Source organism: Balaenoptera ricei, chromosome 8, assembly GCF_028023285.1.
Source record: "Balaenoptera ricei isolate mBalRic1 chromosome 8, mBalRic1.hap2, whole genome shotgun sequence".
In the NCBI taxonomy this organism is placed as follows: Eukaryota; Metazoa; Chordata; class Mammalia; order Artiodactyla; family Balaenopteridae; genus Balaenoptera; species Balaenoptera ricei.
The window spans coordinates 42728194-42754346 of record NC_082646.1 but is presented as its reverse complement, the minus strand read 5'-3'; the positions used below and the strand labels follow the sequence as shown (position 1 = coordinate 42754346).

The 26153-nt window shown below is 48.0% G+C and overlaps 2 protein-coding genes across 3 annotated transcripts; one reads left to right on the top strand and one right to left on the bottom strand.

Annotated features, from left to right (window-relative positions):
• Window positions 1-303: 303 nt before the first annotated feature.
• On the bottom strand, window positions 304-18583 carry VSTM5 (V-set and transmembrane domain containing 5). Of its 2 annotated transcripts, XM_059930575.1 has the most exons (5): window positions 18436-18490; window positions 16959-17307; window positions 4132-4458; window positions 3879-4019; window positions 304-3746 (listed from the first exon to the last, which is right to left on the bottom strand). In XM_059930575.1, the coding sequence occupies exons 2-5, from the start codon at window positions 17008-17010 to the stop codon at window positions 3703-3705; spliced, it is 564 nt and encodes a 187-aa protein (XP_059786558.1). In that variant the 5' UTR covers window positions 17011-17307; window positions 18436-18490; the 3' UTR covers window positions 304-3702. The 2 variants fall into 2 exon arrangements, with proteins under 2 accessions (XP_059786558.1, XP_059786557.1); XM_059930574.1 differs by lacking the exon at window positions 16959-17307 and having other exon boundaries at window positions 18436-18583.
• Window positions 18584-19189: 606 nt separating this feature from the next.
• On the top strand, window positions 19190-19894 carry LOC132369917 (guanine nucleotide exchange factor subunit RIC1-like; the record flags this gene model as incomplete). Its single annotated transcript, XM_059929628.1, has 1 exon — window positions 19190-19894. A coding segment is annotated over exon 1 (705 nt), but the record flags the coding sequence as incomplete, so codon positions are not given.
• Window positions 19895-26153: the final 6259 nt, after the last annotated feature.

The following is a 26153-nucleotide window of genomic DNA, read 5'->3' as shown; positions in this document are numbered from 1 at the left end:
AGACTCACAGATCTCAAAATCAAACTTATGGTTACCAAAGGGGAAACATGGGGGGAAGGGATAAATTAGGAGATTGGGATTAACATATACACACTACTATATATAAAATAGATAACTAATAAGGACCTACTGTATAGCACAGGGAACACTACTCAGTATTCTCTAATAACATATATGGGAAAAGAACTGAAAAACAATGGAGATAGATATATAGATATATAGATATATCTATATATCTATATATATATATAGATATATATATATATATAACTGATATATAACATTCACTTTGCTGTACACCTGAAACTAACACAACATTGTAAATCAACTACACTCCAATATAAAAAAAATTTAAATAAAAAAAATTTAAATAAAATAAAAGGCAGTGGAAATAGTGGACTCAGTATCCATGTTCTCAGGGTTTGGAAAAGCTGACAGTGGGGATGGGTTATGGGTGTGCAGAGAGGTGCATGTGCTGGAGACTCGCACTGTCCCTTAACAGAAGCTGAGCTCTGGATCGACACACTATCAACTACCACAGGGATTTGCTCTGCTTTCAGTAAACTAGAGGCGTCTGAGGCTTCCCTGAAAACTGGGCAGAAGAAACATGCTGGATATATAAAGGCTGATGACAGAGAGAGGGTTTCCCTTTCCCCAGTCTCCTCTCCCGTGTCGTCAAAGGGGGCTGTATTTGCGTCTGGGCCCTGAGGTTTCACCCCATCACATTTGGTTCCTCTTGGTTCCATCTCCTAACATTCTATTCTGCCACGTCTTCTCTGCCCTCGTTACAGTTATCTAGCCTTTCCAAACCCTATCCTCTCTCAGGGCTTGTTTCTACAGCCCTGCACTGAGCAAGATATCCTGATAACCTTCTTATCTCTCACTGCTTTGGCTCCTCAGCTTTGTGTGGTACCATTTCAAATCAGAGCAAGCGTGACGTCCTGTGGAGCATTTAGCATCTCATGCGGGCTCCAGAGGACAGGGGTGCTCTGTTTCAGCAATCCTTGCATACCTGGAACACCATGAAATGAGAAAGAACAGTGTGTCCCTTTTGGGTTTCTTAGATCACAATCTCTGAGAGGACACTCTGTCAACAAAGCCCGTAAGTTCTGGCGTCTTATGCACCGTTGAACAAGGTGATAACAACTGCCACATCCTCGTTTCAGCCCCTTCTAGAAGCAGGAAGGACTCTATTGAATCACAAGTCACATTCCAGAAGCAAAAACTTCAAATTAGTCTTCTGGTTACAATACAGGGGAGAATAATGGCGCTAATAAAGTGTGGCTTTTCTGAATTGCTGAAGGATGTTTATGGTTAGAATCAATGTGATTAATTCCATTGTCATGAAAAAAACCTGTCAGGTCCCTGGCTGTGGCTGAGGGTTTTGCTTCTGTCTACAGCTGGTGGAAACCTCTCCCAGGGCCTCTGAGTTCTCCGCAGGGATGGGCTCACACACAAAGGACCAGAGCTTTGTTTGCACGTTTTATTTCAGTCTTTAAAATGGTTTTTTTTTTTTTTCCTCACAGCTTGAAACATAACTTATAGTTTAACATGTTCAGTGGCTAAACCTCTATGATTTAATATTTTCTTTTTTAAAAAATAGACAAAACCCCCAGGCTCAAGAATCAAGAACTTTCCACAGGAATATTCAAGATGGGGGGAGCTTAAAAGTGCAAAATAAAGACTCGGAAAGCTGAGGGAATAACCTTTCATGAAGATTTGGGGCAGGGGCGGGGCACAGATTTAATTTACATCTGGGTTTGTGCCTCTCGCTGGGTCTTCTTTTCCATCTCTCCTTTTATTACAAAGATTACCACCCCTGACTTCTCATAAGCTGAGAGGTAGATTTCTGGAAAGCAGGTAGTGTCAAGAGGACAGAGGCTCTAGCAGCTACCCAGATCCAGTCCGGTTTCCTGCTGATGGGTGTGAAAAAGGATGAAGAAATGATCAGATTATCCTTGACCCTCTCTGGCACTTATCCTGCTTCTTTGCGGCACTGGAGACCAGTATAAGAAACCCATCCTTCATGGCATAGGTCTGGTTCCCCTGATTGCTGTCCAGGGAAAAGGGTGCAGGTGTATGTGTTTACACATGTGTCCAGGAGGTGGCCTGAGGTGAGACCCTTCTGTGTGTCACATACTTAGGCTACAAATCGGTCGTGTAGATCAACTGCTCTCTTACCTTCTGAGTCAAGTATTGCCTTTGGAACTCTGCTCTAGATCACTGATAGCCCCAAAAGATCCCTTCCTGTAACCCCGGATTCAGTATTCAGGGAAAAGCCTCATACTAACGTCTCCAGGTAACTTCTGGAAAAGATGTTGACACTGGGGACTTGAAGAGAGGCAGAAGAGAATGTTCTAGCTCTCCTTCATGTTTGTGTGGGTGAATTTGCAGCTGAGGGCTGGGGACACAGCTACTAAGCTCAAATTCCACCAATAATTGGGATGGTACCTTTGATCTGTAGCTAAGAATGTTGGAGAGGGAAAAGAGAATGGAAGATAAATTCATGCCTGCTTTAGAGCTTGCCGAAAGGAAGCTGGGATGGAGAAACTCAGGCAAACGCGATGGCCAACAACTTCAGAGAACAACGGCCAAGGTCGGCTGTGATCCAGTCCCCACTTTCACCTGGAGCCCCAATACCCCAGGGTATTTTATATTTTCCAGGACTCAGCATAGTGCTTATTGCTTTCTAGGCTCTGGAAGATTCCTCATGCTTTCCTTCCATTGCTCGGAGTGCTCTGTGCTACTGTGGGCCTCACGTGATACCCTGAGGGTGAGGTAGGTGCGGGCCAAGTGTTCCTCAGCCCAGTAGGGAGCAAGCAAGGCTCTGACTTGACAGGAAGTGTGAGTGGCTGAGGGGGACAGATTTGAAGCCCGCGCTGACTTTCTAGTTGTCCCTCCCACCGTGCAGGCCCAGCCTTCACACAGGTAGTGTCACCCAGCTTGTCATGGGGCCATCTGGAAGCCAGACTCTGCCCATGGTGGAGATGAACTGTTTTCCTCACACTGGCCTACACTGGGGCCATAGAAGGGAAAAATCTAATCAACATTGGAGTAAGAGAGAAAGAGAAAGAGAAAGAGAATTTTCTCCCTATTCCTTGTTCCCAATGCTGGTCCCTGTGGAACAAATTAAGCTCTTCTCCCTAAAGCTCCAGGCCACGGAGGTGGGGGGGGGGTGGTCCTTTCCCTGCTCTGAGCAGGTGCTCTAATGCCTCAGCTCTCACAATAGCTCCCACAGCAGAGGGCTGGAGGAGGCCACAGGCAGAGGAGACCGGAGCACAGACAGCTTGCTCTGGTGCTGGTTGCACACTTGATCCGGAAATACTCTGGCCTCTGGTACGGGGACCCCTCCAATGGCCATCCCCCCGCCAGAGCAGAGCGTAGTGAGGAAGCAGCCAGGGCCTGCACGGGGCCACTGCTGACGCGTCCACACGGCCCGGGAGCCGCAGCCAAGCACAGCTGTGGCTCAGAGCCTGCACCCCTCTCCTCTTTGAACTCCATGCCACTGGAACTGCCTTTATCCAATCCAGAGTCCAGCTCCAGGCAGTCAACATCCAGTCAACATCCTGTCAACATCCAGCTGTCCCATCAGGAACCAGTGTGTGGCACAAGAGGCTTGGGGTGGACTGGCCGTGTTTGCCCCTTTCGTTGGGAGATAACGTTTTCCTCTGGAGGTAGGAATGTAACTGGGCCCAGCCTTGGCTAACACTCCACATCTTGCAGCTCGATCTCCTCCGTTGTGCTTTCTGCAAAGCAAAAGACACATCCATGAGTTGCCAATCGGCCGGGGCTGGTTTCTTGGTGAGAACAAGATGTGACAAGGGCCACCTTTGGCCATCCAAGCCACGAATCGACTATCACAAGGCCCAGAGAATTACCTTTGAGCTTGTGTCTTCTCTTCCTCTGGAATTTATACGCACACTTATTACAAACCCACATGAGGCTGATTAACACTGCAGCCACGGCAGCGAGAAGAGCAAGGAAGACAGCGACAAAGTGGAGGTCTTCATAGAGGATCTCTACGGGGCGGGGGGAGGGGAGGGGGAGATAACGTCTCTTTTAATATCATGAAGTCGGCCTCCGCACACTCACAGTTCTGAGAGGCGCCGGGGCCCCTGGGGGCTGTCTTACCCGACACGTGCAGCACGATGGTGCCAAACTGACTGCTCCCCAGGCGCTCGGTCACCGTGATGACGTAGTAGCCGGAATCCCTCACACCCACACTGAAGAGCTGGATGGAGCCGTTGTCAAAGGTGCAGACCCTGTCCTTGTGGCTTTGGGAGATGTTGGCCTGAGTCCCTGGCTTCCACTCCACGATCTTCTGCACTCCCCAGTTGGACGTATACTTCCATTCGATAGTGGGGATGCCATGGCAGGAGTATGCAACCGAGAGCAGGATGTCCTCTTGCACCGTGGCATTGATGGCTGCCTGGGGAATGTACAGGGACACGCCCTGACCTGCGGGATGGAGTGCTAGACTTGGCGCCACTCATATGGACTCACAGTGAAGTGAACTTCTATAACACATTCATTTATTTAGCACGTATTTATTGAGTGCCTGTTACATGCCAGGCTCTCTTCTAGGTTCCAATGCTGATGCCACAATGGTGAATGTCATGGACTGAATGTTTGTATCCGCCCCCCCACCTCCCAATTTCTATGTTGAAGCCCTAACCCCCCAATGTGGCTGTATTTGGAGATGGGGTCTCTAAGGAAGTAATTAGGGTTAAATGAGGTCATAAGGGTGGGGCCCTGCTCCAGTTGGATGTCTTTTTTTTTTTTTTCCTGCCGTGCCGAATGGCATGTGGGATCTTAGTTCCCCGACCAGGGATCGAACCTGACTCCCCTTAACTGGAAGTGTGGAGTCTTAACCACTGGACAGCCAGGGAAGTCCCCTGGATTGGTGTCTTCATAAGAAAAGTCTCTCTCTCTCTCTCATTCTCCCTCTCTCTCTCATGGGCACATAAGGAGAAAGGACCATTTGAGGTCACAGTGAGAAAGCAGCTGTCTACAAGCCAGGAAAAGAGTTCTCCTCGGAAACCAAACCCTGCCAGAACCTTGATCTTGGACTTTCCAGCGTCCAAACTGTGCGAAAATAAATTTCTGTTGCTTAAGGCCCCCAGTCTGTGGTATTTTATTATGCCAGCCCAAGCTAGGACAGTGAACAAAACACAAGGTTACTATTCACTATTCCCTAGAGCTTTCATTGTATAAGGGAGACACACAAGGGTTAAATAAACACATGAGATCATTTTAGATAACAAGTGCTTTAAAGATAATAAAATAGGGTACTAGTGGTGGGTAGGGTACACAACATGAGACAGGATGGTCAGAGAGGACCTCGCTGAGAAAATGAACCGGGACCCAAACAACAGGGAGGACAAGGAGGGAGCCACGCGAAGACACACGTTTCAGGCAGAGGGAACAACTACAAAGAGTGAGGTGAGAGTGAACTGGTATGTCTGAGGGACAGAAAGAAAGCCAGAACGCAGAATGCAGGGAGCCATGGGGCGAGTTCAGGAGACAAGGCTGGAGAGCTAGGCAGGACTTGGGTCATGACGTGAGAGTCAGGGGTAGGTTTTACGCAAGGGTGATGGGAAGCCATAGGAAGGCTTAGGTGGGAAGGTGACATTCTCCATTAAGCTTGAGAGAGTCCGCTGTGGAGAACGTCTGGGGGTGAGGGGGCCAGAGTGGAGGCAGGAAAAACAGTCAGGTGGCTGCCGCAGAGACTAGATAAGAGATGGAGACATAGCCTTGGAGAGAGTGAAAGGTGGTCTGATTTAGGATGCATTTGGAAGTAAAGAGGACAGAACATGCTGATAACTAGCCGTGGCAGTGGGCGAGGCAAAGAGGCATCAAGCCGAGATTTCTGCATGAGTGTGTGGATGAACAGTAGAGCCACTGGCTAAGATCGTATATGTCATGAAATATTTTATTACGTAGGTACCATGCACAGGCCCTGCGCTAACTGCTTTACACACGCCACGTCATTAAAGTGTCACACAACCCACTACAGTTCCATCAAGGATATAAGAAACTTCAGTGTCAACAGGATTAAGTAGCTTGTCCAAGTTGACCCTGCAAGGCTGAGATTCACACAAGGGCTGCTGACTCCAAAGGTCAGATATTTAACCTCTATGCTCAAGTCAAAGGTCAGTGGTTGGCAGTTCAGGGCACAGAATGTGACAAATCCCCTCCACCTCCACCCTCCCCACACAGAGAACGGTCAGGGCTGGCTGGAGATTGGATAGTGAATAGGGCAGGATTCAAGCTGGAGCCCATGCCTCTGTTTCCACCGCTACTTCCTGTTTAGCCCCTCACTCTTTGGGTGCCCAGTTGCCCCAGGGCCCCTGCTGTGTGGCTCCAGGTAACCACGCCTGTTACTTTTCCAGACTTTTCTCATTGTCCTCTCCCATCCCCAGAATATCCCATTACCATCCCTCTCCTAAGGCTCGGCTAAGTGGCCAGAGATAATCCGATAGGTTCCATGCTGAAAAACTGGGAGGTAATAATGGCTTTCAAGAGTTATAGCTGTTGGGACTTCCCTGGTGGTCCAATGGTTAAGAATCTGCCTTGCAATGCAGGGGACACAGGTTCGATCCCTGGTCGGGGAACTAAGATCCCATATGCCATGGGGCAATTAAGCCTGCGCGCCACAACTACTGAGCCCGCTCAATCTGGAGCCCACACGTCACAACTAGACAGCCCACGTGCCGCAACTGCTGAGCCTGCACAGCACAACTAGACAGAAGCCTGTGCGCCTTAACGAAAGATCCTGAATGCCGCAATGAAGATCCCGCATGCTGCAGCTAAGGACCGTCACAGCCAAAAAAAAAAAAAAAAAGTTACAGCTGCCACGTAACAGAAAAATATTTTCTCCCCAACCCTATTTTAAAAAAAATGTTAAACTCACAGAAAGATTGAAAGCCAAGTACAATTAACATCTATATACCCTCTCCTAAATCCACCAATTATTAACATTTTGCTGCATTTGCTTTTCCTCTCTCTCTCTCAGGTAGAAAACAGAGGTTAAATTCCAGGTCAGCCCTTGGAGGGCAGGAATTAGGTGCTTTCTTCATCTCAGTGTTCCCTGTACCCAGCACAATGCCTGACACATAGTGATTGGCCAATAAACGTTTGCTGAATGCATAAGTGAATGACTAAGTATAGCAGCAAGAAGGCGAGCCGATCTGATAGAAATGTTGCTGCTTGGGTGTTTTGAAAAATTAGGCACATCTAAAAGCTTATACACACATAGCAAAGAGAATTGTAATTCACTCAAGGCTTTATGTGCCCATTGCTTTATTATCTATTTATTATGTATTTTAAAATCCTTCTCTTTTATTTTTTACAGGAGTCAGCAACATACCCATGTAGCTAGGAAATGGCAAAGGTGGGATTTGCATGCAGCTCTGTCTGATTCAAAACCCACAGTTTTTCCACTCTACTTGGTGACTACTGATCGATCTATCATTTATTTATCTGTATTTTCTGATTTCCCTGACCTCAAATATGAGCAGCCGGGATTATGATTACCGTAAGATTTGGAGAACCATATTTAGCTAATGACAAATCTGGATCACCAACTATTTGTATTACATGTACATCCTGTGTTAACCATGTGAGTCAAGGTTACTGACAGACTAGTCTCCTGGGAGAGTAGCAGCCCTTTTCATAGCCTTAGGGACCTCCATTTTGAGCCTTTCAGTTATTTTGTCCCAAGAAACAGCAAAACTGAAAAACAAAAATAACATGCCCAAATTTCTCAGATGCTGACACAGCTGGAAGCTGGCCAACTGGTCCTTGTTAGTTTCTATATTTTCTTTTGACTAGAAAACCCTCTTCCTAGTCTGACAAATTAATCAGGCATTTAACTAGGTTTTAGGAACAAAGAGTTCCTCTTCTTCCTGACACATAGAACTAGGAATAAATGGTCTATGGCAAAGACGGAAAATGAACAGTTCCAAGAGTTTAAAGGCGAACTGCTTGTCAACTGTTTAAAAAGTTGAATTAATGAGTAACCACTCCTGCACCTCATGCTAAAATCATTCCAGAACAAGTCCAGAGGAACTCAGTGGCTAGGCCAATAGTCAGACCTGGCTCAAATGTTCTACTCAAGGAGGTCGGTGCAATAAATCAGATTTTACGTGTAAAATGGACACCAGGCAGCCATGAACAAGAATGAACTTTGTGCAGACAAGGGAAGATGTCTATGACATGTTACTCAGTTAAAAAATAAATTTATGAAACAATATGCTATGATCTTACTTACATTTGTGTAACTATGTGCTAATATGTATATATTTTGTATGGAAAAATGTTGGAGTAATATATGCTATATTAACAGGGATTATCCGTTAGAGATTCGATGGCACCAGAAATTTTCCAAGTTATACATTTATACCATTTTGCATTTTCACATTGATTAAATTGAAAATAAAAAAATATGTTTTAAAAATCATTTAAAGTTCTCCTGATTAGACCAAGATATCTGGTGAGCAAAGTTTAAAGTTTAAAAGTTTACCTTGCTTTTCATCTTTACTTGAATTCTACGTGGAGAGAAGAGAAAAACTAAATTCTACCAATTTCCCAGAAAGATGTAGATGCTTCCTTTAAGGAAGAGGTCACATAACTGAAGACATTAGCGGGGCAGAAGTCACTGGAACCTGAACCAAGGGGCTTCCGGAAAGCCTGATTTCCTAGAGCTGGTGACACCCCTTGGGAACTAATCAAAGGGAAAGTACCAGGCAGGTGAAGCCAGCTACTGAGCAACAGGCTGGAATGTAATACTCTAATCTAATCTAAAAGGAGTAATCCTTACTCCATTTCTTACAAGTAAATGACAGAGGTAGTGCTTTGCTGCTTTTAAAAATTTATTATTTAAGAAGGATATATTTCCTGAAATCACAATAAAGGTTAATACTGTTCACACCACAATTTGGGGGTACAGCAGCATCAATTAAAGGGGAGACAGATATTGCCTGCCATGGAGGATACACCTTAATCAAGACAACTCACTTTTTTTAATTAATTAATTTTTATTATTATTATTTTTTGGTTGTATTGGGTCTTCGTTGCTGCGCAGGCTTTCTCTAGTTGCGGCGAGCAGGGGCTACTCTTCGTTGCAGTGCGTGGGCTTCTCATTGCGGTGGCTTCCCTTGTTGCAGAGCACAGGCTCTAGGTGCACAGGCTTCAGTAGTTGTGGCTCGCGGGCTCTAGAGCACAGGCTCAGTAGTTGTGGCGTACGGGCTTAGTTGTTCCGCGGCATGTGGGATCTTCCCGGACCAGGGCTCAAACCCGTGTCCCCTGCATTGGCAGGCGGATTCCTAACCACTGCGCCACCAGGGAAGTCTCCCAACAATTCTTTTTACAGGATGCCTGAAAGCACTTGGAAGAGGGGTGTCGAGTGATCAAAAGATAATTCAGGCACACACGTGACAGGGTACCACAGTTAGGAGTACAAAGCTCCTCCTTCAACGAGATTAAAGGGCCAATCCCTCTTCATCCTACAGGTCTTAGTTTAAACATCACTTCTTCCAGGAAGCCTGCCACAGTCCCTCAACACCAGGTTAGGGGTCCCAACTCTGGGTTCCCATGGCTCCCTGTCCCTCTCTATCAACTTATCCTTGTCCATTGTAATTTCTCTTGATTAATGCTCCATCCTCGCAGATCAACTTTCAGCTATGAACACAGGGGCTGGTCTATCTTGTTCTTCATTGACTCCCCTGGGCCTGGCACAGTGCCTGGCACTTTGGGTTTCCCATAAACACCTGATGAAAGAATGAATGTCTTTAGGCAAGTCTCTCAACCTCTCTGAGCCTCAGTTTCCCCATCTATAAAATGGGGACTAATAATACCTATTTGCAGGATTACTGTGAAGTTGCATGGAAAAGCAGCTGTTACAGTGCTTGGCACAAAGTATGTGGTGCTCAATAAATAGTCACAGATATTATTGTCTTGTAATTGTTATTAACAATTATAAAAACTCAGGAGGTACTGGCTTTTCTTCTCTTCAGTTGGCTAGAGGCTATTATTAGTGATCTTTCTAAACTACACATCTTGCTGTGTCTCTCCTGGCTCTGAAAGACCTAAAAAATCTCGCCTCAACCTTCTTTTCCTTCCCCATCTCCCAAGACTCCTTGCCACCCCCCAGTTCCAGTTGCACCAAACTGTGGACCACTCCCCACTGTGGCTTACTCCCTCTAGCTCAGCTCAGATCACCCATCCCCATTCTCAGCCTTCCGCTCACTTCTAAAGGCCCATCTTAAATGTCACCTCCTCTGCCAGGCCCCTCTCGGCTCCCATAGCACAGTTCCCAGCTGGCTTTGCATTCGTGTTGGATGAGTGACTGCCCATCTCCCCCGCTAGAAGGAGCAGGCAAGCACACACTTAGGTCCGAATTGCCAGCAGCCCAGCAGTGTGTGACATGACGGATGGCTCATTCAAACTGGGGCTGTCAAACTGAATTGACAGTCTACCTGACATAAAAGAACAAGCTCTGGTTCAAGGACTCCTGAACTCCCATCCCAGAGTATGCAGAAGGCCTGCTTGATGGCAAGAGGAAAGAGTGGGTCTGGTGTTCGGCTTTTGGGCATTGGCTTCCTAAAGGAATGTGATCCAGTCCCACAGTGAGCCTGGGGTGGGGATATTGCAATAGGACAGAAGGGCAAACAGCCAGAGAAGGCTCACGTTAGGTCCCCTGGCCAGTGTCTGGTGCCGAGGGACCCACATCTCCCTCCTGATCCCCTGGCACTAGTGTAAGAGTCTATCAGAGGAAATATTCCAGCACTTAAGATCCAAGACTTTCCCAAGCCCCAGTCCTTTAACTGTTAAGACAACTTATCAGATTGAATATGAAGAAATTGACCAGAGCTGAAAAACTTGACTTAACTAAAGAATTGTCACCCGCTACTGGCCCCAAGAGTGAGAAGGTGGCGGTGCTGTGTCTGTGCTCATTATTTCCTGTTGCTCAGAACCTTCCTCCTCCCGGCTCACCTGGCTTCCTCCTACTTTGCCTTCGAGGCTTCTTCTTTGAGTAGACTCCTTCCAACTCTCAGCTGAGCTAAATGCTTTTCTCAGTACTCCCTGGGCATCTGACCTCAAATCATCTGGGTAGGATCTGACCTCCCCTCTGGGTCATGTGATTCCCCCCGCTGCAGGGACCGTGCTGAGTACCCCTGGCTCCTGGCATGGTGCTCCCAACACAGTAGGTGCTCAGGAACCATTTACTGAACCAAACCAAACTTCAAAGCAAAGCAGCCTTCTCTCTTGACCTAAGCCCGGTGGCAGAGTATCATGGGTTTGTCAGCATTAAACTACAAATAAGGCATAAGCGAGACTCGTCTGCATACAATATGGTGGGTGTTCTGAGAACGGAAGATGGGAGAAAGGTGCACTCTTAATGCCCAGCTCTTTCCTTAAGATAAGATGAATGGAGGGGACATGGAAATAGTCTAGTCCAGGAACTCTCTGCCTGGCCACACATTAGAGTCACCCCAGGAGCCTAACTTGAAACGAAACAGTGTTGGGTCCTGCCCTCAAAGAGACTGATGTAACCAGCTGGGGTAGGGTGTGGGCATCTGTAGGTCTTACAAGCCCTCCAGGAGGTTCTCATGTGCAGCCTTGGCTATGAACCACTAAGCCAGCCCACCCTCCTGGCCCTGTGCACTCAGAGAATGAAGGTGACCCCATATACAGGGCTTACTGCCAGCACGGGGCTGGAACCAGCCCCTCAGGCCCTGCCCCTTCCCAGCTGGGGACTCCCCAGGAAGCCCCAGAGCAGCGGGGTTCCTCTGGGATCAGCATGTCACTGGCCTGAGCTGCCCCTAGGGATGCACCTCAGCAGGGGAAAGGCCTGGACCCCAGTGAACAGCAGGAATGTTCTGTGCTCACTTCACGGTCCAATGTGTCCTTTCCCCTTTGCCCACAGGGCTGACCGGTGCCTTCCCAGCCCAGCAACCCAGTTACGGGAGAAAATCATTGCCCAACTTCATACCTGCCAATGATGCCTCTCTCCCACTCCCATTTCTGCTAGGTAAGTAAACACTTTCTGACCCTGAGACTGTGTTCCAGGGAAAACCCAGGTGCAGGCAGCCCAGTGTTTGAGAGCACAGGCTACAGGGGTGCAGTGTCAGTGGGGTCTCTGAGTGGGGGACCAGTTAAGTTTCCAGTAGGTGCCTACCAAGGCAACTTCCCCACTTCCCCACTTCCTCTTCCTTCGCTTAGCACACCCAGACCCTGCCAGGCCCCAAGAGGATGCGTGAACCTAGTTTTTGAGCACTTGCTGTATGCCTGAAACTCTCTTCTCACCCTGTCCTGCTGTATACCCTTACTCATCTTTCAAGACTGAACCTCACCTTCTTCATTCCCGTTCCCCAGGTAGGAGGATGCTTCCCGGTGACGGTGACCGACAGAAGCAACACACATTCGGGAAGGACTCAACTTCAGTCCAGGCTGACAGAGATTACAGCAAAGTTATTCATTTGTAACATGCATCTTGACTTTAGATATATCGGAATATTAAAAGTAAAAAAAAAAGTCTTAGAGCAGATGAAATAAATAGGTGTCCTTAAGTCCTGGGGACAATGGAGAAAGGAGAGTCTCCTGACTGCAGCCCCTTCCCAGACCAGCAGAGAATATACTCAGGACTCCCTTGGAGACCAGAAATGAAGAAATTTGGGTGACTTTCTGGTTGATTCCGCCCCTCCCTCAATAGCTTCAGTGTAATCCCCCAGCCATTTTTTGAGCACTACCCCCAAGGAGAAGAGGTGTGTGTGCAGGTGGTACCTGTCAGCCTGGAGGTGGCCCCCGGCCTTCCTCATCCTCCATACGATGTGCATATCAATAGCACTGCACTCAGCACCCTGTATTAGGGCTCTGTTCTCCCCCCAGGGAGGGCTGAAATCTGAAAGCTGAGCTGTCCATCAGAAGGGGGCTAGCTAAGGAAAAAGTAGCATGTGGATACAATGACATACAGATAGCAGTTGAGAGGAATGAGCAAGATCTAGGCTATCAACATGGACAGAGCTCAAAAATTGCTGTAAAAAGGGAATTCCCTGGCGGTCCAGTGGTTAGGACTCGGCGCTCTCACTGACCAAGGCCCGGGTTCAATCCCTGGTCAGGGAACTAAGATCCCACAAGCAGGGTGGCATGGCCAAAAATAAATAAATAAATAAATTGCTGTAAAAAGTAAGTTGCTGAGTAACAAGTACGGCATGACTGCAATTTTTTTTTATTGCATTTTTTTTTTTTTTTTGCATTTTTAAAAGCACGCCCAAGCACCACTCTTTTGGGTGGGTACCTTTATAGGTATGCAAGACCATTGTCTATAAATCAGAGAGGACAGTGCAGAGAGAGACCACGCCTATTTGTTTCACCTGGACAAGTGCAGAGCCCGATACACCATAACTGCTTAGTAACTGTGGACGGCTGCATAGGTGACCAGTGGGGCCTTGTCCTGGCGTGATGGATCCCGGTGCCTCCCCGGGGCCTCCAGGGGATTCCTCAAACACCGGCTCTCCCTCCCCTCCCATGGCACCTCCAGCTAAGCCAGAACCCATAGCTCCATCTGGCTGTGGCCACTCTGGCCTATCAACTCCCTCCCCAGACCCAGGCTCAGCCCCCATGTGGTTCCTTTGGTCTCCCGGGCACTGGGCCATGAGTGACTCAGTGGGGCTAGCTCCTCCATCCCTGGCTCCACCCTGGTAAAGTGGGGATGTTAAAGGGCACTCGTGTGTGTATTCACGTGTGCACGTGTGTGGCTGGGTGTGTGTGCGTGCTGGGGGAGCGGGCTGCTTTTTAGAAGCTGGGGTTGGAGCACAGGAAGCAAGCTGACTTGGCCCAGGCCATTAGCTAAACTTTCCTACTTAACAATAGGTCCTACTGTATAGCACAGGGAACTATATTCAATAACCTATGATAAATCTGAATGGAAAAGAATATTTAAAAAAGAATGTATATAGGGGCTTCCCTGGTGGTGCAGTGGTTGAGAATCTGCCTGCCAATGCAGGGGACATGAGTTCGAGCCCTGGTCTGGGAAGATCCCACATGCCGCGGAGCAACTAGGCCCGTGAGCCACAATTACTGAGCCTGCGCGTCTGGAGCCTGTGCTCCACAACAAGAGAGGCCATGATAATGAGAGGCCCGCGCACCGCGATGAAGAGTGGTCCCCACTTGCCGCAACTAGAGAAAGCCCTTGCACAGAAACGAAGACCCAACACAGCCAAAAATAAATAAATAAATAACTAAACAAACAAACCCAAAAAAGTCAAAAAAAAAAGTATATATATACATATATATATGCATATATGTATATATATATGAATCACTTAGCTGTACAGCAGAAATTAACACAACATTGTAAATCAACTATACTTCAATTAAAAACAAACAAACAAAAAAACCAACAACAAAAAAACCCAAAACTTTCCTACTTGAGTCTTGGATCATCTGCTTCCATATGAGCGGGAGCACTGATGAGGAGGAGGCCTGATGGATAACTTCCCATGTTGAGAGCTGAGAAAGGAAACGAACAAGGGTCCTAGAAAAGCACTCCACCTTGGCCAGATGTGGGAGGCCTGCCAGCTTTCGGAGGGGATATGCCTTTAAGTCCCTGTCTTATTCAGCTTGAGCTGTTATAACAAAATACCAAAAACTGGGGGGCCTAAACAACAGACATTTACTTCTCACAGCTGTGGAGGCTGCGAAGTCCAAGGTCAAGGTGACAACAGACTCAGTTCTTGGTGAGGACCCTCTTCCTGGCTTGCAGATGGCCGCCTTCCTGCTGTATCCTCACATGTAGAGGGAGAGAGCGCTGGTCTCTTCCTCTTACTATAAAGACACTAATTCCCTCATTGAAGTCCCTCCCTCATGACCTCATCTCAACTTAACTGCCTCCCAAAGGTCCCACCCACCTCCACATACCATTATATTGGGAGTTAGGGCTTCAACATATGAATTTCTGGGGGACACACACACACAAACATTCAGTCCATAACATCCTGCCCCGGCCCCAAAAAATTCATGCAATGAATTCTTGCGTGCAAAATACATTCATTCCATCCCAACAGCTCCAAAAGTCTTAACTCCTTTCAGAGACTTGGGGTATGATTCATCTTGAAAGAAAATTACTCTCCAGCTGTGAACCTGTGAAACCAGGTAAGTCATGTACCTCCAAAATGCAGTGGTGGGACAAGCATGGGATAGACATTCCCATTGCAAAAAGAAGAAATCAGAAGTAAGAAGGAGTGGCGGGTCCCAAGTGAGTCCAAAACCTAGCAAGGTAAATGCCCTTAGCTCTTTGGTTCGATTCTCTGCCTTCTGGACCCACCAGGGCAGTGGTCTTGCCTTTAGGACCCACTGAGGCAGGGGTGCACCCTCACCCCTGCAGCTCTGCCGGACATTTCCATGTCCCCCGGAGACTCTGCAAGGCCTCCATCTTGCCTGTTGAAACCAAGGCAATGCCCCACCCCCGCCTTTTGAAACCGAGGAGACAGCTCTGATGCTGGCTGCATTGCCTTCAGAGTCATTCTTTTCTTAGCCTGAAAAATAGTGTACACAGCTAAACAGCGATACAGTCAGCCCTGTAGGATCTATCAAATCTGACAGCCTTCCCTCATTCCATTCTGTCTTCACCCCCTTCAGTTACACTGGAGCTGTTTCTGCTGGGGTGGCTGATTAGGCCCATGGTTCACACCCAGGCTAATCTTATCAAGCAGTGTTTGGCCGCAATCTACGTGTTCTCTTCTGAACATGCCCTCTTTTTTCGTAACATAGATAGGCTGAGAATTTTCCATATCTTTAAGTTCTAGCTACTTTTTGCTTAAGAATTCCTTCTTCAATTCATTTCTCTCTTCTTGCATTTTACTATAAGCAGACAGGAGGGACCAAGTTGCTCCTTCGACACTGCTTAATATCTCCTCAGCTAAATATCCAATTTCTCATCACTCCCAAGCTCTACCTTCCACAGAACACTAGAACATGAACACAGCTCAGCCAAGTTCTTTGCCGCTTTCTAACAAGGATCACTTTTTCTCTACTGTCCAATAACATGTTCCTCATTTCCATCTGAAACCTGACCAGAATGGCCCTTAGAGTCCATATTTCTAGCATGTACTTCAAAACTCCTCCGCTTCTACCCATTACTCAGTCCTAAAGCTGCTTCCACGTTTCTGGGTATTTGTTACAGCGGCACTTTACTTCTCGGTACCAATTTCTGTCTTAGCTTAGGCTGCTATCACAAAATACCATAGACTGGGTGCCTTAAACAACATAGTTCTGGAAGCTGGGACATCAAGATCAAGGTGCCGGCAAATTTGGAGGACTCTCTTCCTGGCTTGCAGAGAGCTGCCATCTTGCTTCGTCCTCACATGGCAGAAAGAGATAGAGAGAGGGATCTCTGGTGTCTCTTCCTCTTCTTATAAGGACACTACCCCCATCGTGGAGGCCCCACCATCATGACCTCCTCTAAACCTAACTGCCTTCCAAAGGCTCCACCTCCAAATACCATCACACTGGGGGCTGAGGTTTCAACATGTGAATTCCAGGGGGACACAAACATCCAGTCCATAACAGTCCCGTTTATAGAGAAAAGGCCTCAAATGCAGGGTGTTTGTGTGTTTGTGTTTGTGGAGCATGCTTTCACGCAGACTTCAGTGTAAATGATGAATATCTGACTTTCTGGGTGGAAGCTTTGGGCAGAGGCTGAAGAGGCAGAGAATGGAGGGAGCTGGTGGGAGGGATGATGACCTCTACATCATCAGTGCTGGCCCTGAAGCACAGGCCCCCATCAGGCAGGTGCACACCCACTCACTATCCTTAAGGGGTAGACTCTGGCTGGCACTGGACAAGCGCTGGGAATCTGTCTTCCTGGAGTTTACAGCTTTGCAGGAGTCACTATTCATTGGAGAACTGCAAACCTTTGACCCTTCCTCCTGGTTTTGCATGTGCTTCCTCTTTACCTAGGACGTGCTGTGTTCCCTCTGTCCCATTCCCCTGGCTGCTCCTGTCCATCTGTCACTGGGTAGGTGCAGCTCCCTTTGGGAGTCTTGGCCTCATTCCCCTGAGCCTCTAGGGCTTCCAGAACTTTGGCACTTCCTGCCTCTCAGGACTCGCCACTCCAAGCCGGCACTCTTGTCTGCTCGTCTGAGGACAGGACTGTGAACCATGGTATCCCCAGTACGATTGTGGCCTGCTTCCTGGAAGCAGAGGGTGCCATGAATGAGTGAGTGAATAAACGAATTATACACTGTGGTGAATCGCTGGTCCTTGAATGCCTGGGACAGCTGTACAGATGTTGCATGAGAATGCCTGATTGGAAACACATGTTGAAGGGTTGAAGAATGATAGAAAAGGTCACTGCAAGGCCAAACGCACCCACCCACCTGATGGACTAGATGACTATTGCTTGCTCCACAGACAGCCAGAGGCACATGCCCCTTTCCGAGTCCTTTTGGGTTTCTGAGATCTGCAGCCTCCAAAGCTGGGCTCTAGCTAGAGAGGTGTAAAGGTCAAGCGTGCTAGATTGCCCAGGTTTAAATCCTAACTCCACCACGGCCTAGCTGGTGACGGCCGTGCATCAGTTTCCTCACTTGCGAAACAGGGATAAGAGCGGCACTTTTTTCATAGGGTTGCTCCGAGGATTCAATGAAATAAGTGTCGTCAAGCCCCGGGGAACAGTGGGCGCAAACATGCTTAGTAAGCACCGCCTCTTACTAGAGATCCTCCCACCGCCGGTGGCCCTGCACCGGTCAGTCTCTACACTTCAGAGGACTACTCTGTAAAATGGAAATGATCATAAGCATCATGATTACATGAGAAAGCAGAACTGCGTTCTGATATGCGGTTTGGGTCCATGGTAGTCTGTGGGGCTGTGCGCTACACGCAGACTCACCAAGCCGGGGGGATTCTGGGGACAGCCCATCCAAACCCCCCGCTCCGGGCAGAGCGGTGAGGACCACAGCCGGCCTGAGGGATTCAGGCCCCAACACCCAACCCAAACCCCTACAACCCCTTCTCTTCGAGAGAGTCTGCGGGGGGTTCCTCTGAGAGGTGGGGAGGCCTACAGCACCAGGACCAGGGAAGGCGCGGGAGGGAGAGGGGGAGGGGCCTCGCAGTAGGGGGTGGGGCCCGTGTGCCCGGAGGTCGCGGGCGCCTGGGCTGCAGTCTGGTTATTCCAGGAAAAAGAAATAAAAAATGCAGCAGAGGAGGCGGCCACCTGGCCGAGCCGGTTATCTTCCGGGCGGCTTCCGGCTCTGATAACGCCCGGGGCGGGGCGCGTACCCAGAGTGGTCCGGGAGCCGGCCTGGGGGATCCTCGCCGGGCCCGGTCCCCGCTCCAGGCCGCGCACAGCCCCGCGGAAAGCGGTGGTTCGCCCCGCGGAAAGCGGTGGTTCGCCCCGCGCCCCCCGCACCCCCGCCCGGTCCGGCCCTTGCTTACTCTGCAGACAGCGGGCAGCGGCCAAGCAGAGGGCGAAGACTCCCAGCGAGAGGCCGTGGCTCCTCCTCCTCCGGCTCGGCAGAGGCCTCATGAGCAAGCCCCGCGCGCCGCCGGCCCGGCATTGGCGTCCCGGGCGGCGCGGCGCGGCGCGGCGCGGCCCCGGCTGTGCGCTCACGTGGCAGCCGCTGCAGCTCCTGGCCGCCCGCCTGCCCGCTCCTCCTCCTCCGCTGCCTCCTGCCTGTCCCGTGAGGCCAGATGCAGATGAGCTGGTTGTACTCTGGTTGAACCAGTTCCAAGGAGTGGGGAAGGAAGAGGAAACAGGGAGGGAGGGAGAGAGAGAGAGAGAGGAAGCAGTTGGAACGCACACACCCAGAGGTAAATAATAGCAAAAAATGAGTAGTCTCCTTCCGTTCACACCCACTTGACTGGTATTGATTCAAGATGCAGCTGGATGCTGGGTGGCAGAAGGAAGGAAAGGTATTAGCTGTTGCCTGAGGACCAAGAGGGACCATCTAATAGCTCCGTGTGAAATGAGAAGGCTTTCAGGTAGGTGAAATGACAGCCTAGGGTGAGAGGGGTGAGAAGAGGACAAGGGAGCCTCAGGCTGATCTGGGTGGAGCCACTGGACAGTGATGATAGCTATTCACCATGTACCATCCAGCCATCTAAACACCATCCATTCACCCATCAATGCATCCACCCATCCATCCATCCATCCATGCATCCATCCATCCATGCATCCACCCACCCATCCATGCATCCATCCACCATCCATCCACCCATCCATGCATCCAACCACCCATCCATCCACCCATCCATGCATCCACCCATCCATCCATCCATCCATCCATGCATCCATCCACCCATCTATACACCCATCCACTACCCATCCAGCATCCATCCACCCATCCATCCACCCATCCATCCATCCATGCATCCATCCACCCATCTATACACCCATCCACTACCCATCCAGCATCCATCCACCCATCCATGCATCCAACCATCCATCCATCCATCCATCCATGCATCCACCTACCCATCCATGCATCCATCCATCCATCCATGCATCCACCCACCCATCCATGCATCCATCCATCCATCCATCCATCCATGCATCCATCCATCTATCCATCCATCCATCCATCCATGCATCCATCCATCCATCCATCCATCCATCCATCCATGCATCCATCCATCCATCCATCCATCCATCCATGCATCCATGCATCCATCCATCCATCCATCCATCCATCCATCCATGCATCCACCCACCCATCCATGCATCCATGCATCCATCCATCCATCCATCCATGCATCCACCCACCCATCCATGCATCCACCCACCCATCCATGCATCCATCCATGCATCCATCCATCCATGCATCCATCCACCCATCTATACACCCATCCACTACCCATCCAGCATCCATCCACCCATCCATGCATCCACCCATCCATCCATCCATCCATCCATCCATGCATCCATCCACCCATCTATACACCCACCCACCACCCATCCACCATCCATCCACCCATCCATGCATCCACCCATCCATCCATCCATCCATGCATCCAACCATCCATGCATCCATCCATCCATGCATCCATCCACCCATCTATACACCCATCCACTACCCATCCAGCATCCATCCACCCATCCATGCATCCACCCATCCATCCATCCATCCATCCATCCATGCATCCATCCACCCATCTATACACCCACCCACCACCCATCCACCATCCATCCACCCATCCATGCATCCAACCAGCCATCCATCCATCCATCCATGCATCCATCCATCCATCTATACACCCATCCACCATCCATCCACCATCCATCCATCTACCATCCACCATTCTTCCATCCACTATCTACCCACCCCCCCATCCACACCTCCATTCATCCATGCATACAAGATGTGTTCACTGAGAGCCTACTTATTTGCACAGGGCCTGACACATGGTAGACAGTCATAAAACATTGGTGGATTGAAGCTGGGCACTGTGCTAAAGGTTGGGGATACAACTATGAACAAGATAGAAGTCTTTAGAAATCCTAGCGAGGGGTAGGGCTGGAAAAACAAGCAATTGCTGTACAGTGCATGTGTCTCTTTGATAAGGGAGGCCCAGTATGCTATGGGGACTCAGGGCAAGAGTAATTAACCCTGGGGAGGGAGAGTACAGGGTGGAGGAGGAATTAGTATTGATCCCAGCTAGTCATGAAATTCAACTCTGGTTTGTTAAAACTATATTTTCTAGCCTTCTTTGCAGCTGGGGGTAGCAGGGTTGTCCGGTGCTGGCCAGTGATGGGATGTCTTCTTGGGGTGTTTCTGGGAAAGTTTTTGCTTCCTTTTATTTTAATTAATTAATTTATTTATTTATTTATTTTTATTTTTGGCTGTGTTGGGTCTTCGTTGCTGCACACGGGCTTTCTCTAGTTGTGGCAAGCGGGGGCTACTCATTGCAGTGCGCGGGCTTCTCATTGCGGTGTCTTCTCTTGTTGAGGAGCATGGGCTCTAGGCACGCGGGCTTCAGTAGTTGTGGCACGTGGGCTCAGTAGTTGTGGCTCGCGGGCTCTAGAGCACAGGCTCAGTAGTTGTGGCGTACAGGCTTAGTTGCTCCGTGGCATGTGGGATCTTCCCAGACCAGGGCTGGAACCCGTGTCCCCTGCATTGGTAGGTGGATTCTTAACCACTGCACCACCAGGGAAGTCCCTGCTTTCTTGATAAAAGTGACAGATAAGGCTAGGGCTGTCCCTCTCCCTTTCTTCCTGCCTTGAAGACATCATAATGTTTAGATCTGTGGCACCTATCTTGTATCCATGAAGTTACATGGATGAGGACAAAAGCCATCATGCCAAGTAGGATGATGGAGCAGAAAGATGGAAAGATAGAAGACCATGGCAGTCCGGCACACTTTCCTGTCTCCTTCTTCTGGTTCCTAAGGGGGACTCCTTGCCAATTTCATGTGTTCTTGGTGAGATTGACAGTAGTGGTACCCTGCCGACCGCCCCTGGGTGAGCTTGTGAGCCAGGCTGACCAATCAGAGTACACTTTTCACCAGCCAAAGTGTTTGGTTCAGGGATGGTTGGACAGGGCCCTCAGAGTCGTCCCTGGGAACGATATGTGGTCATTGTTGGGATTCCTAAAATGAGAGGATACGAACCTGGGAATACTGGGAATATTGGAAAGGCCCTGAATTAAGCATGAAGCCAAGATGGTACAAACTAAGCTGGGAGCTGAGAAGAGAGATAGAGCCCTCATGACATGGATTGAGCTCTGGGATTCTGCACACTAGCCTTTGCCAGTTATGAGCAAATAAATACCCTCTTTTGCCTCAAAAAATTAAAGTTGGATTTCTCTGACATAAAATTGAGAAAGTCCTGACTCATACAAGGGGTCTTCTTGACAGTTTTCTGGGTTTTTTTTTATTCCATGTAAGGGGATTCAGGAATCACTTGCATTCATTTATTTATTCATCAAACTTTCATAACATCTGACCCCGTACCAGGCTACATGCTAGGCCCTGCAGCTCCAAAGATGAATAACTAACTCTTGGCTCCTGGTCCCAAGAAACTCACAAAGTAGCATGATCCAGATTGAGAAAGGCCTCCAGGTATATGGGGTCTTCCTGCTGAGGCCAAGATGAGAGCAAACGCTGTTTTGCTCACTGCCATGTACCTGGCCCCTGGCACATGAATTAGAAAAACTGTAGTCTGAGAGACGTAAGAGAGAAGGAAGAATTTCATGAGATCAAGAGCTGATAAAGGCTAGAGTGACTCAGTGATGGTCTGAGTTCCTGTCCTGCCTCTGTCACCCACCAGCTTTCTGGCCTTGGAGAAGTAACATCAACTCTCTGGACCTCTGAAGGGGTTGGGCTGTACCAGAAATGCTCAACCCTATCTGCACATTAGAAAAAAAGCACCGCGGCCTGGGCCTCACTCCAGTTCAATTCAATCATATTTTCTGGAGTGGGGCCCTGGCATTAGTGTTTTTTGAAAGCTCACTGGATAATTCTAATGTGCTGCCAGAGTGGAAAAACACTGCTCTAGGTTAGTTAGAAGCTTCTTGTGTCATAGTCAAATGATACTTTGATCTGAGTTTATGGGATCCTTTATATAGAGTAGGATTTCATAGAGGGGAGGAGGGAGATAGCATGAGGTCATTTAAGCCCTGATTATATTTACTATTTCATTTGTTCATTCTCTCCGACCTTCCTCCCTCCTTCCCTTCCTTTCTTCCTTCCTTCTTTCCTTCCTTCCTTCCTTCCTTCCTACAACTCTTAGTTAAGTGCCTACAAGATCCCAGTCATGGCAATAGTCTGGTTGAGGCAGAGAGGGAGGAATAGGGAGAAAAACTAGAAAAGCATGTTGGGACTATGATTTGAGGGGTCTGTACACTGATACTGAAGATGCTTGTTTTTGCTATAAGGGTATAATTCAAGATTCATACTTAGTATGAAATGTAGGCTTCTCCTTTGAAATCTTTGACATAAACTATAGCCCTCAGGTATTTGGTAACTATTCTCACTAAGCAACCACTTGGTTAAAAAAAAAAACACCCACCAGTGTTTATTTTCTCAAAACCTTAGGAGCCATTCTTCACTTCCAGAAGAAGAAAATGATGTGTGTTTATAGTGATCTAGCTCTATGACAGCCATAGATATCCCCATATAATTCTCATGTTCAAGGACAGCCCTGATTTTAAATATGCTCTTCCAGTGAGACCATATATCTTGGTGTTCAGTTTTGCAAAATGGATTACCACATTTAGATAACCTGTAAGTTCTTAGGCTTTTTTTTTCTTTTTTTTTGTCTCTCTTGAAAATATGCTTGTAGTTTATTATGTATGTATGTATGGTATTAGGGTGCCAGGTAGGTGGTTGAAGTGGGAGGGGATTGTGTTGAATGTTACGGTATGAAAGACCTATACAAATCTTTGTTAAAACTGGTTCCTTTGAGCCAGGCTTTTATGGTGCCATACGGTGCCCTCAGTCTCTTAAACTGAGCCGTTGTTGTGTTCCCCATGTCACTCTGGGACCATATGGAGGCCAAGCCTACTAAGGGGGAGATCCAAAATGGCAATTCTCTTTCTCCCTTGAACTTGGCTGGTCCAAACTGCCTGGACCACACAGCCTGGGTGTAGCCTCTGTGAGCAGGAGTTGTGGTGATGAAGCAGGCAAGCCTTATCCCCTATCAGCCTACGGTTACCTTAAGGGTAAGTGCCAGTGCTATTCTCTTAATATCCCTTCTGCATGATAATAGTGATTCCGGGGAGCACATTGGATAAGAGCTCTGGCTCTGGAGTCAGACAGACCCAGGAAAAGCCCAGAGCTTCCACTCCTAGCTGTGTGACCTTAGGCAAGCTACTTAACATTCCTTTACAGCAGTTTTTTCTCTGAAAAGTGGGATTCTGATATTACTACTTAGTAATGCTGCTGGGAGGGTCAAATAAGACACAGGTGTGAAGTGGGATGTTGCAGGGGAACCCCGGATCCACGTCAGTTATTATCACAGCGTCCAGCTCAGTGTCTGGTATAATAGGTGCTCAGCAATTGAATACATTTCCCTGGTGGATTCATGCTTTTTTAGTCTTGGACGCTAAGACTACACTTCTAAAGGGCAGAGACCATTACTTTCAGATCTTCTATGGGCTGTCTCTTCCTGCACAGGGCCCGGCATGTAGAAGGTGTTCAGTAAATATGCAGTGGGGGCATTGTGGTGGACGGCAAAAGTCTAACCTGAATCCTGGTCTTAGCTGTTCCATTATGGAAATGATTTAACATCTCTGGGTCTCAGTTTCTTCATTGGTAAAAATGAGGAGTTAGGCACTGAATGCATGGTTTGGAGCAGATGCCAGGTGCTTGATACCAGAATATGGTCTGCAGGAGATTTTCAGTCAAACGCAACAAAACAAAAATAAAAATTAGAAAAACAAATAACAGTTTTCCTGAATTCGCTGGCATTTGTGAGCTGGTTGGCCAGCAGGATCTGACATGACCATTATGGACCCAGATGGGCTGGGTATCCCATGTACAAGATGGAAATTGAGCTATTCAAGTCTAATTTCAATAAAAGTCAATGAAAAAGTCACAAAGGCGGGGCACTCTGAAGGAAATTATAATAGGTATGATAAAAGCTTATGAGATATTTTTTAAATTAATTAATTAATTAATTTTATTTATTTATTTTTGGCTGCTTTGGGTCTTCGTTGCTGCGCACGGGCTCTCTAGTTGCGGCGAGCGGGGGCTACTCTTCGTTGTGGTGCGCGGGCTTCTCATTGCGGTGGCTTCTCTTGTTGTGGAGCACAGGCTCTAGGCGCGCGGCCTTCAGTAGTTGTGGCTCACGGGCTCTAGAGCGCAGGCTCAGTAGTTGTGGTGCATGACCTTAGTTGCTCAGCGGCATGTGGGATCTTCCCGGATCAGGGCCCGAACCCGTGTCCCTTGCAGTGGCAGGCGGATTCTTAACCACTGTGCCACCAGGGAAGCCCTATGACACATATTTTAAAATCATGGTTTACCACTGTACTCAAAAAAAAATTAAGGTTAACTATAAGCCACACAGAATTTTCTGATCCCATGGACCATTACTGAAAACATTGGTTGTAGGAGTGGTCAGCTTGAGCAGGGAAGAGTATTCTGTCACTGACATTGTTTAGAATTGCCGGTGCATGGTGGTAATGAAATTTCTTAAATGGGTCTTATTCTTATTTTTAAGTTCTTTTTAGACACTGCACCTTCTCATTGCATCAGGGACCAGATGCCCCCTGCCCTTGGTTTGCCATGGATTGAAAATATTTGGGTGCCCTTGGACTAGATCTCTTACCGCTTGAACAGCATTAAATTCTCAGCACAAATTTCATTCTGTTCGAGAGACCTAAAGTAGCCCTGCCCTACCAACCTGCACAGTCACTATTCCATATTTTAAAATCAACTTGACTGGGGTTTAATTAATGTGCAGGAAACTGTATCCATTTAAAGTGTACAGTTTGATGGCTTTCGTTATATGTATACACCCATGAAACAGCCACCACAATCAGGAAACAGAGCATTTCCTTCTCTCCAGAAGTTTCCTCTGGGCAGTCAGCCCATCCTTCTCTCTGCCCTCAGCCCTAGGCAACCACTGGATTGGTTTTTGTCAATATAGAGTCATTTGCATTCTCTAGAATGATATAAATAGAATCATACAGCATGTAGTATTTTGCGTGTGCTTTTTTTCACCCAGCATAATGATTTTGAGATTCATCCATGTTGTTACGTGTATCAGAATTTCATTCCCTGCTATTCCATTGTATGGATATACTACTGCCATTTGTGTATTCATTCTCCTGTTGATGAGCATTTGGGTCATTTTCCGTTTTTGCCTATTGACGTCAGTCTGTTTCATTGTCTTCATTGCATTGTCACTGTCTGAAATTTTCTTCATCTCTTTAGTTGTTTTTGGCTCCCCTCTTTTCCCCAAAACAAACAGGACCTCATCTTCTAGTTCTCCACTTTCTCTGCAGTGCCTGACACATGATGGAAGCTCAGGATTGAATAATGCCAGGAATTTCAACGTTGGGCTGTACTCGGAGCATTCCTGAGTTCAAATACCTCCTGCACTATTAACTTTGTGACCTTGAGCAAATTGCCTCACGTCTCTGAATTTCAGTTACTTCATCTGTAAATTGAGCATTGTCATACTATCTCACAAGTATGCTGTGAACATAAAAGTA

What these genes read in the sequence shown, in the direction of transcription:
- VSTM5 (XM_059930574.1), bottom strand. Translation starts at nt 18,526, where the DNA reads ATGAGGCCTCTGCCGAGCCGGAGGAGGAGGAGCCACGGCCTCTCGCTG. An exon ending in CGCTGCCCGCTGTCTGCAGA is followed by an intron (nt 4,459 to 18,435) that starts GTAAGCAAGGGC and finishes TCCATCCCGCAG; the next exon opens with GTCAGGGCGTGTCCCTGTAC. An exon ending in CATCGTGCTGCACGTGTCGG is followed by an intron (nt 4,020 to 4,131) that starts GTAAGACAGCCC and finishes CCCGCCCCGTAG; the next exon opens with AGATCCTCTATGAAGACCTC.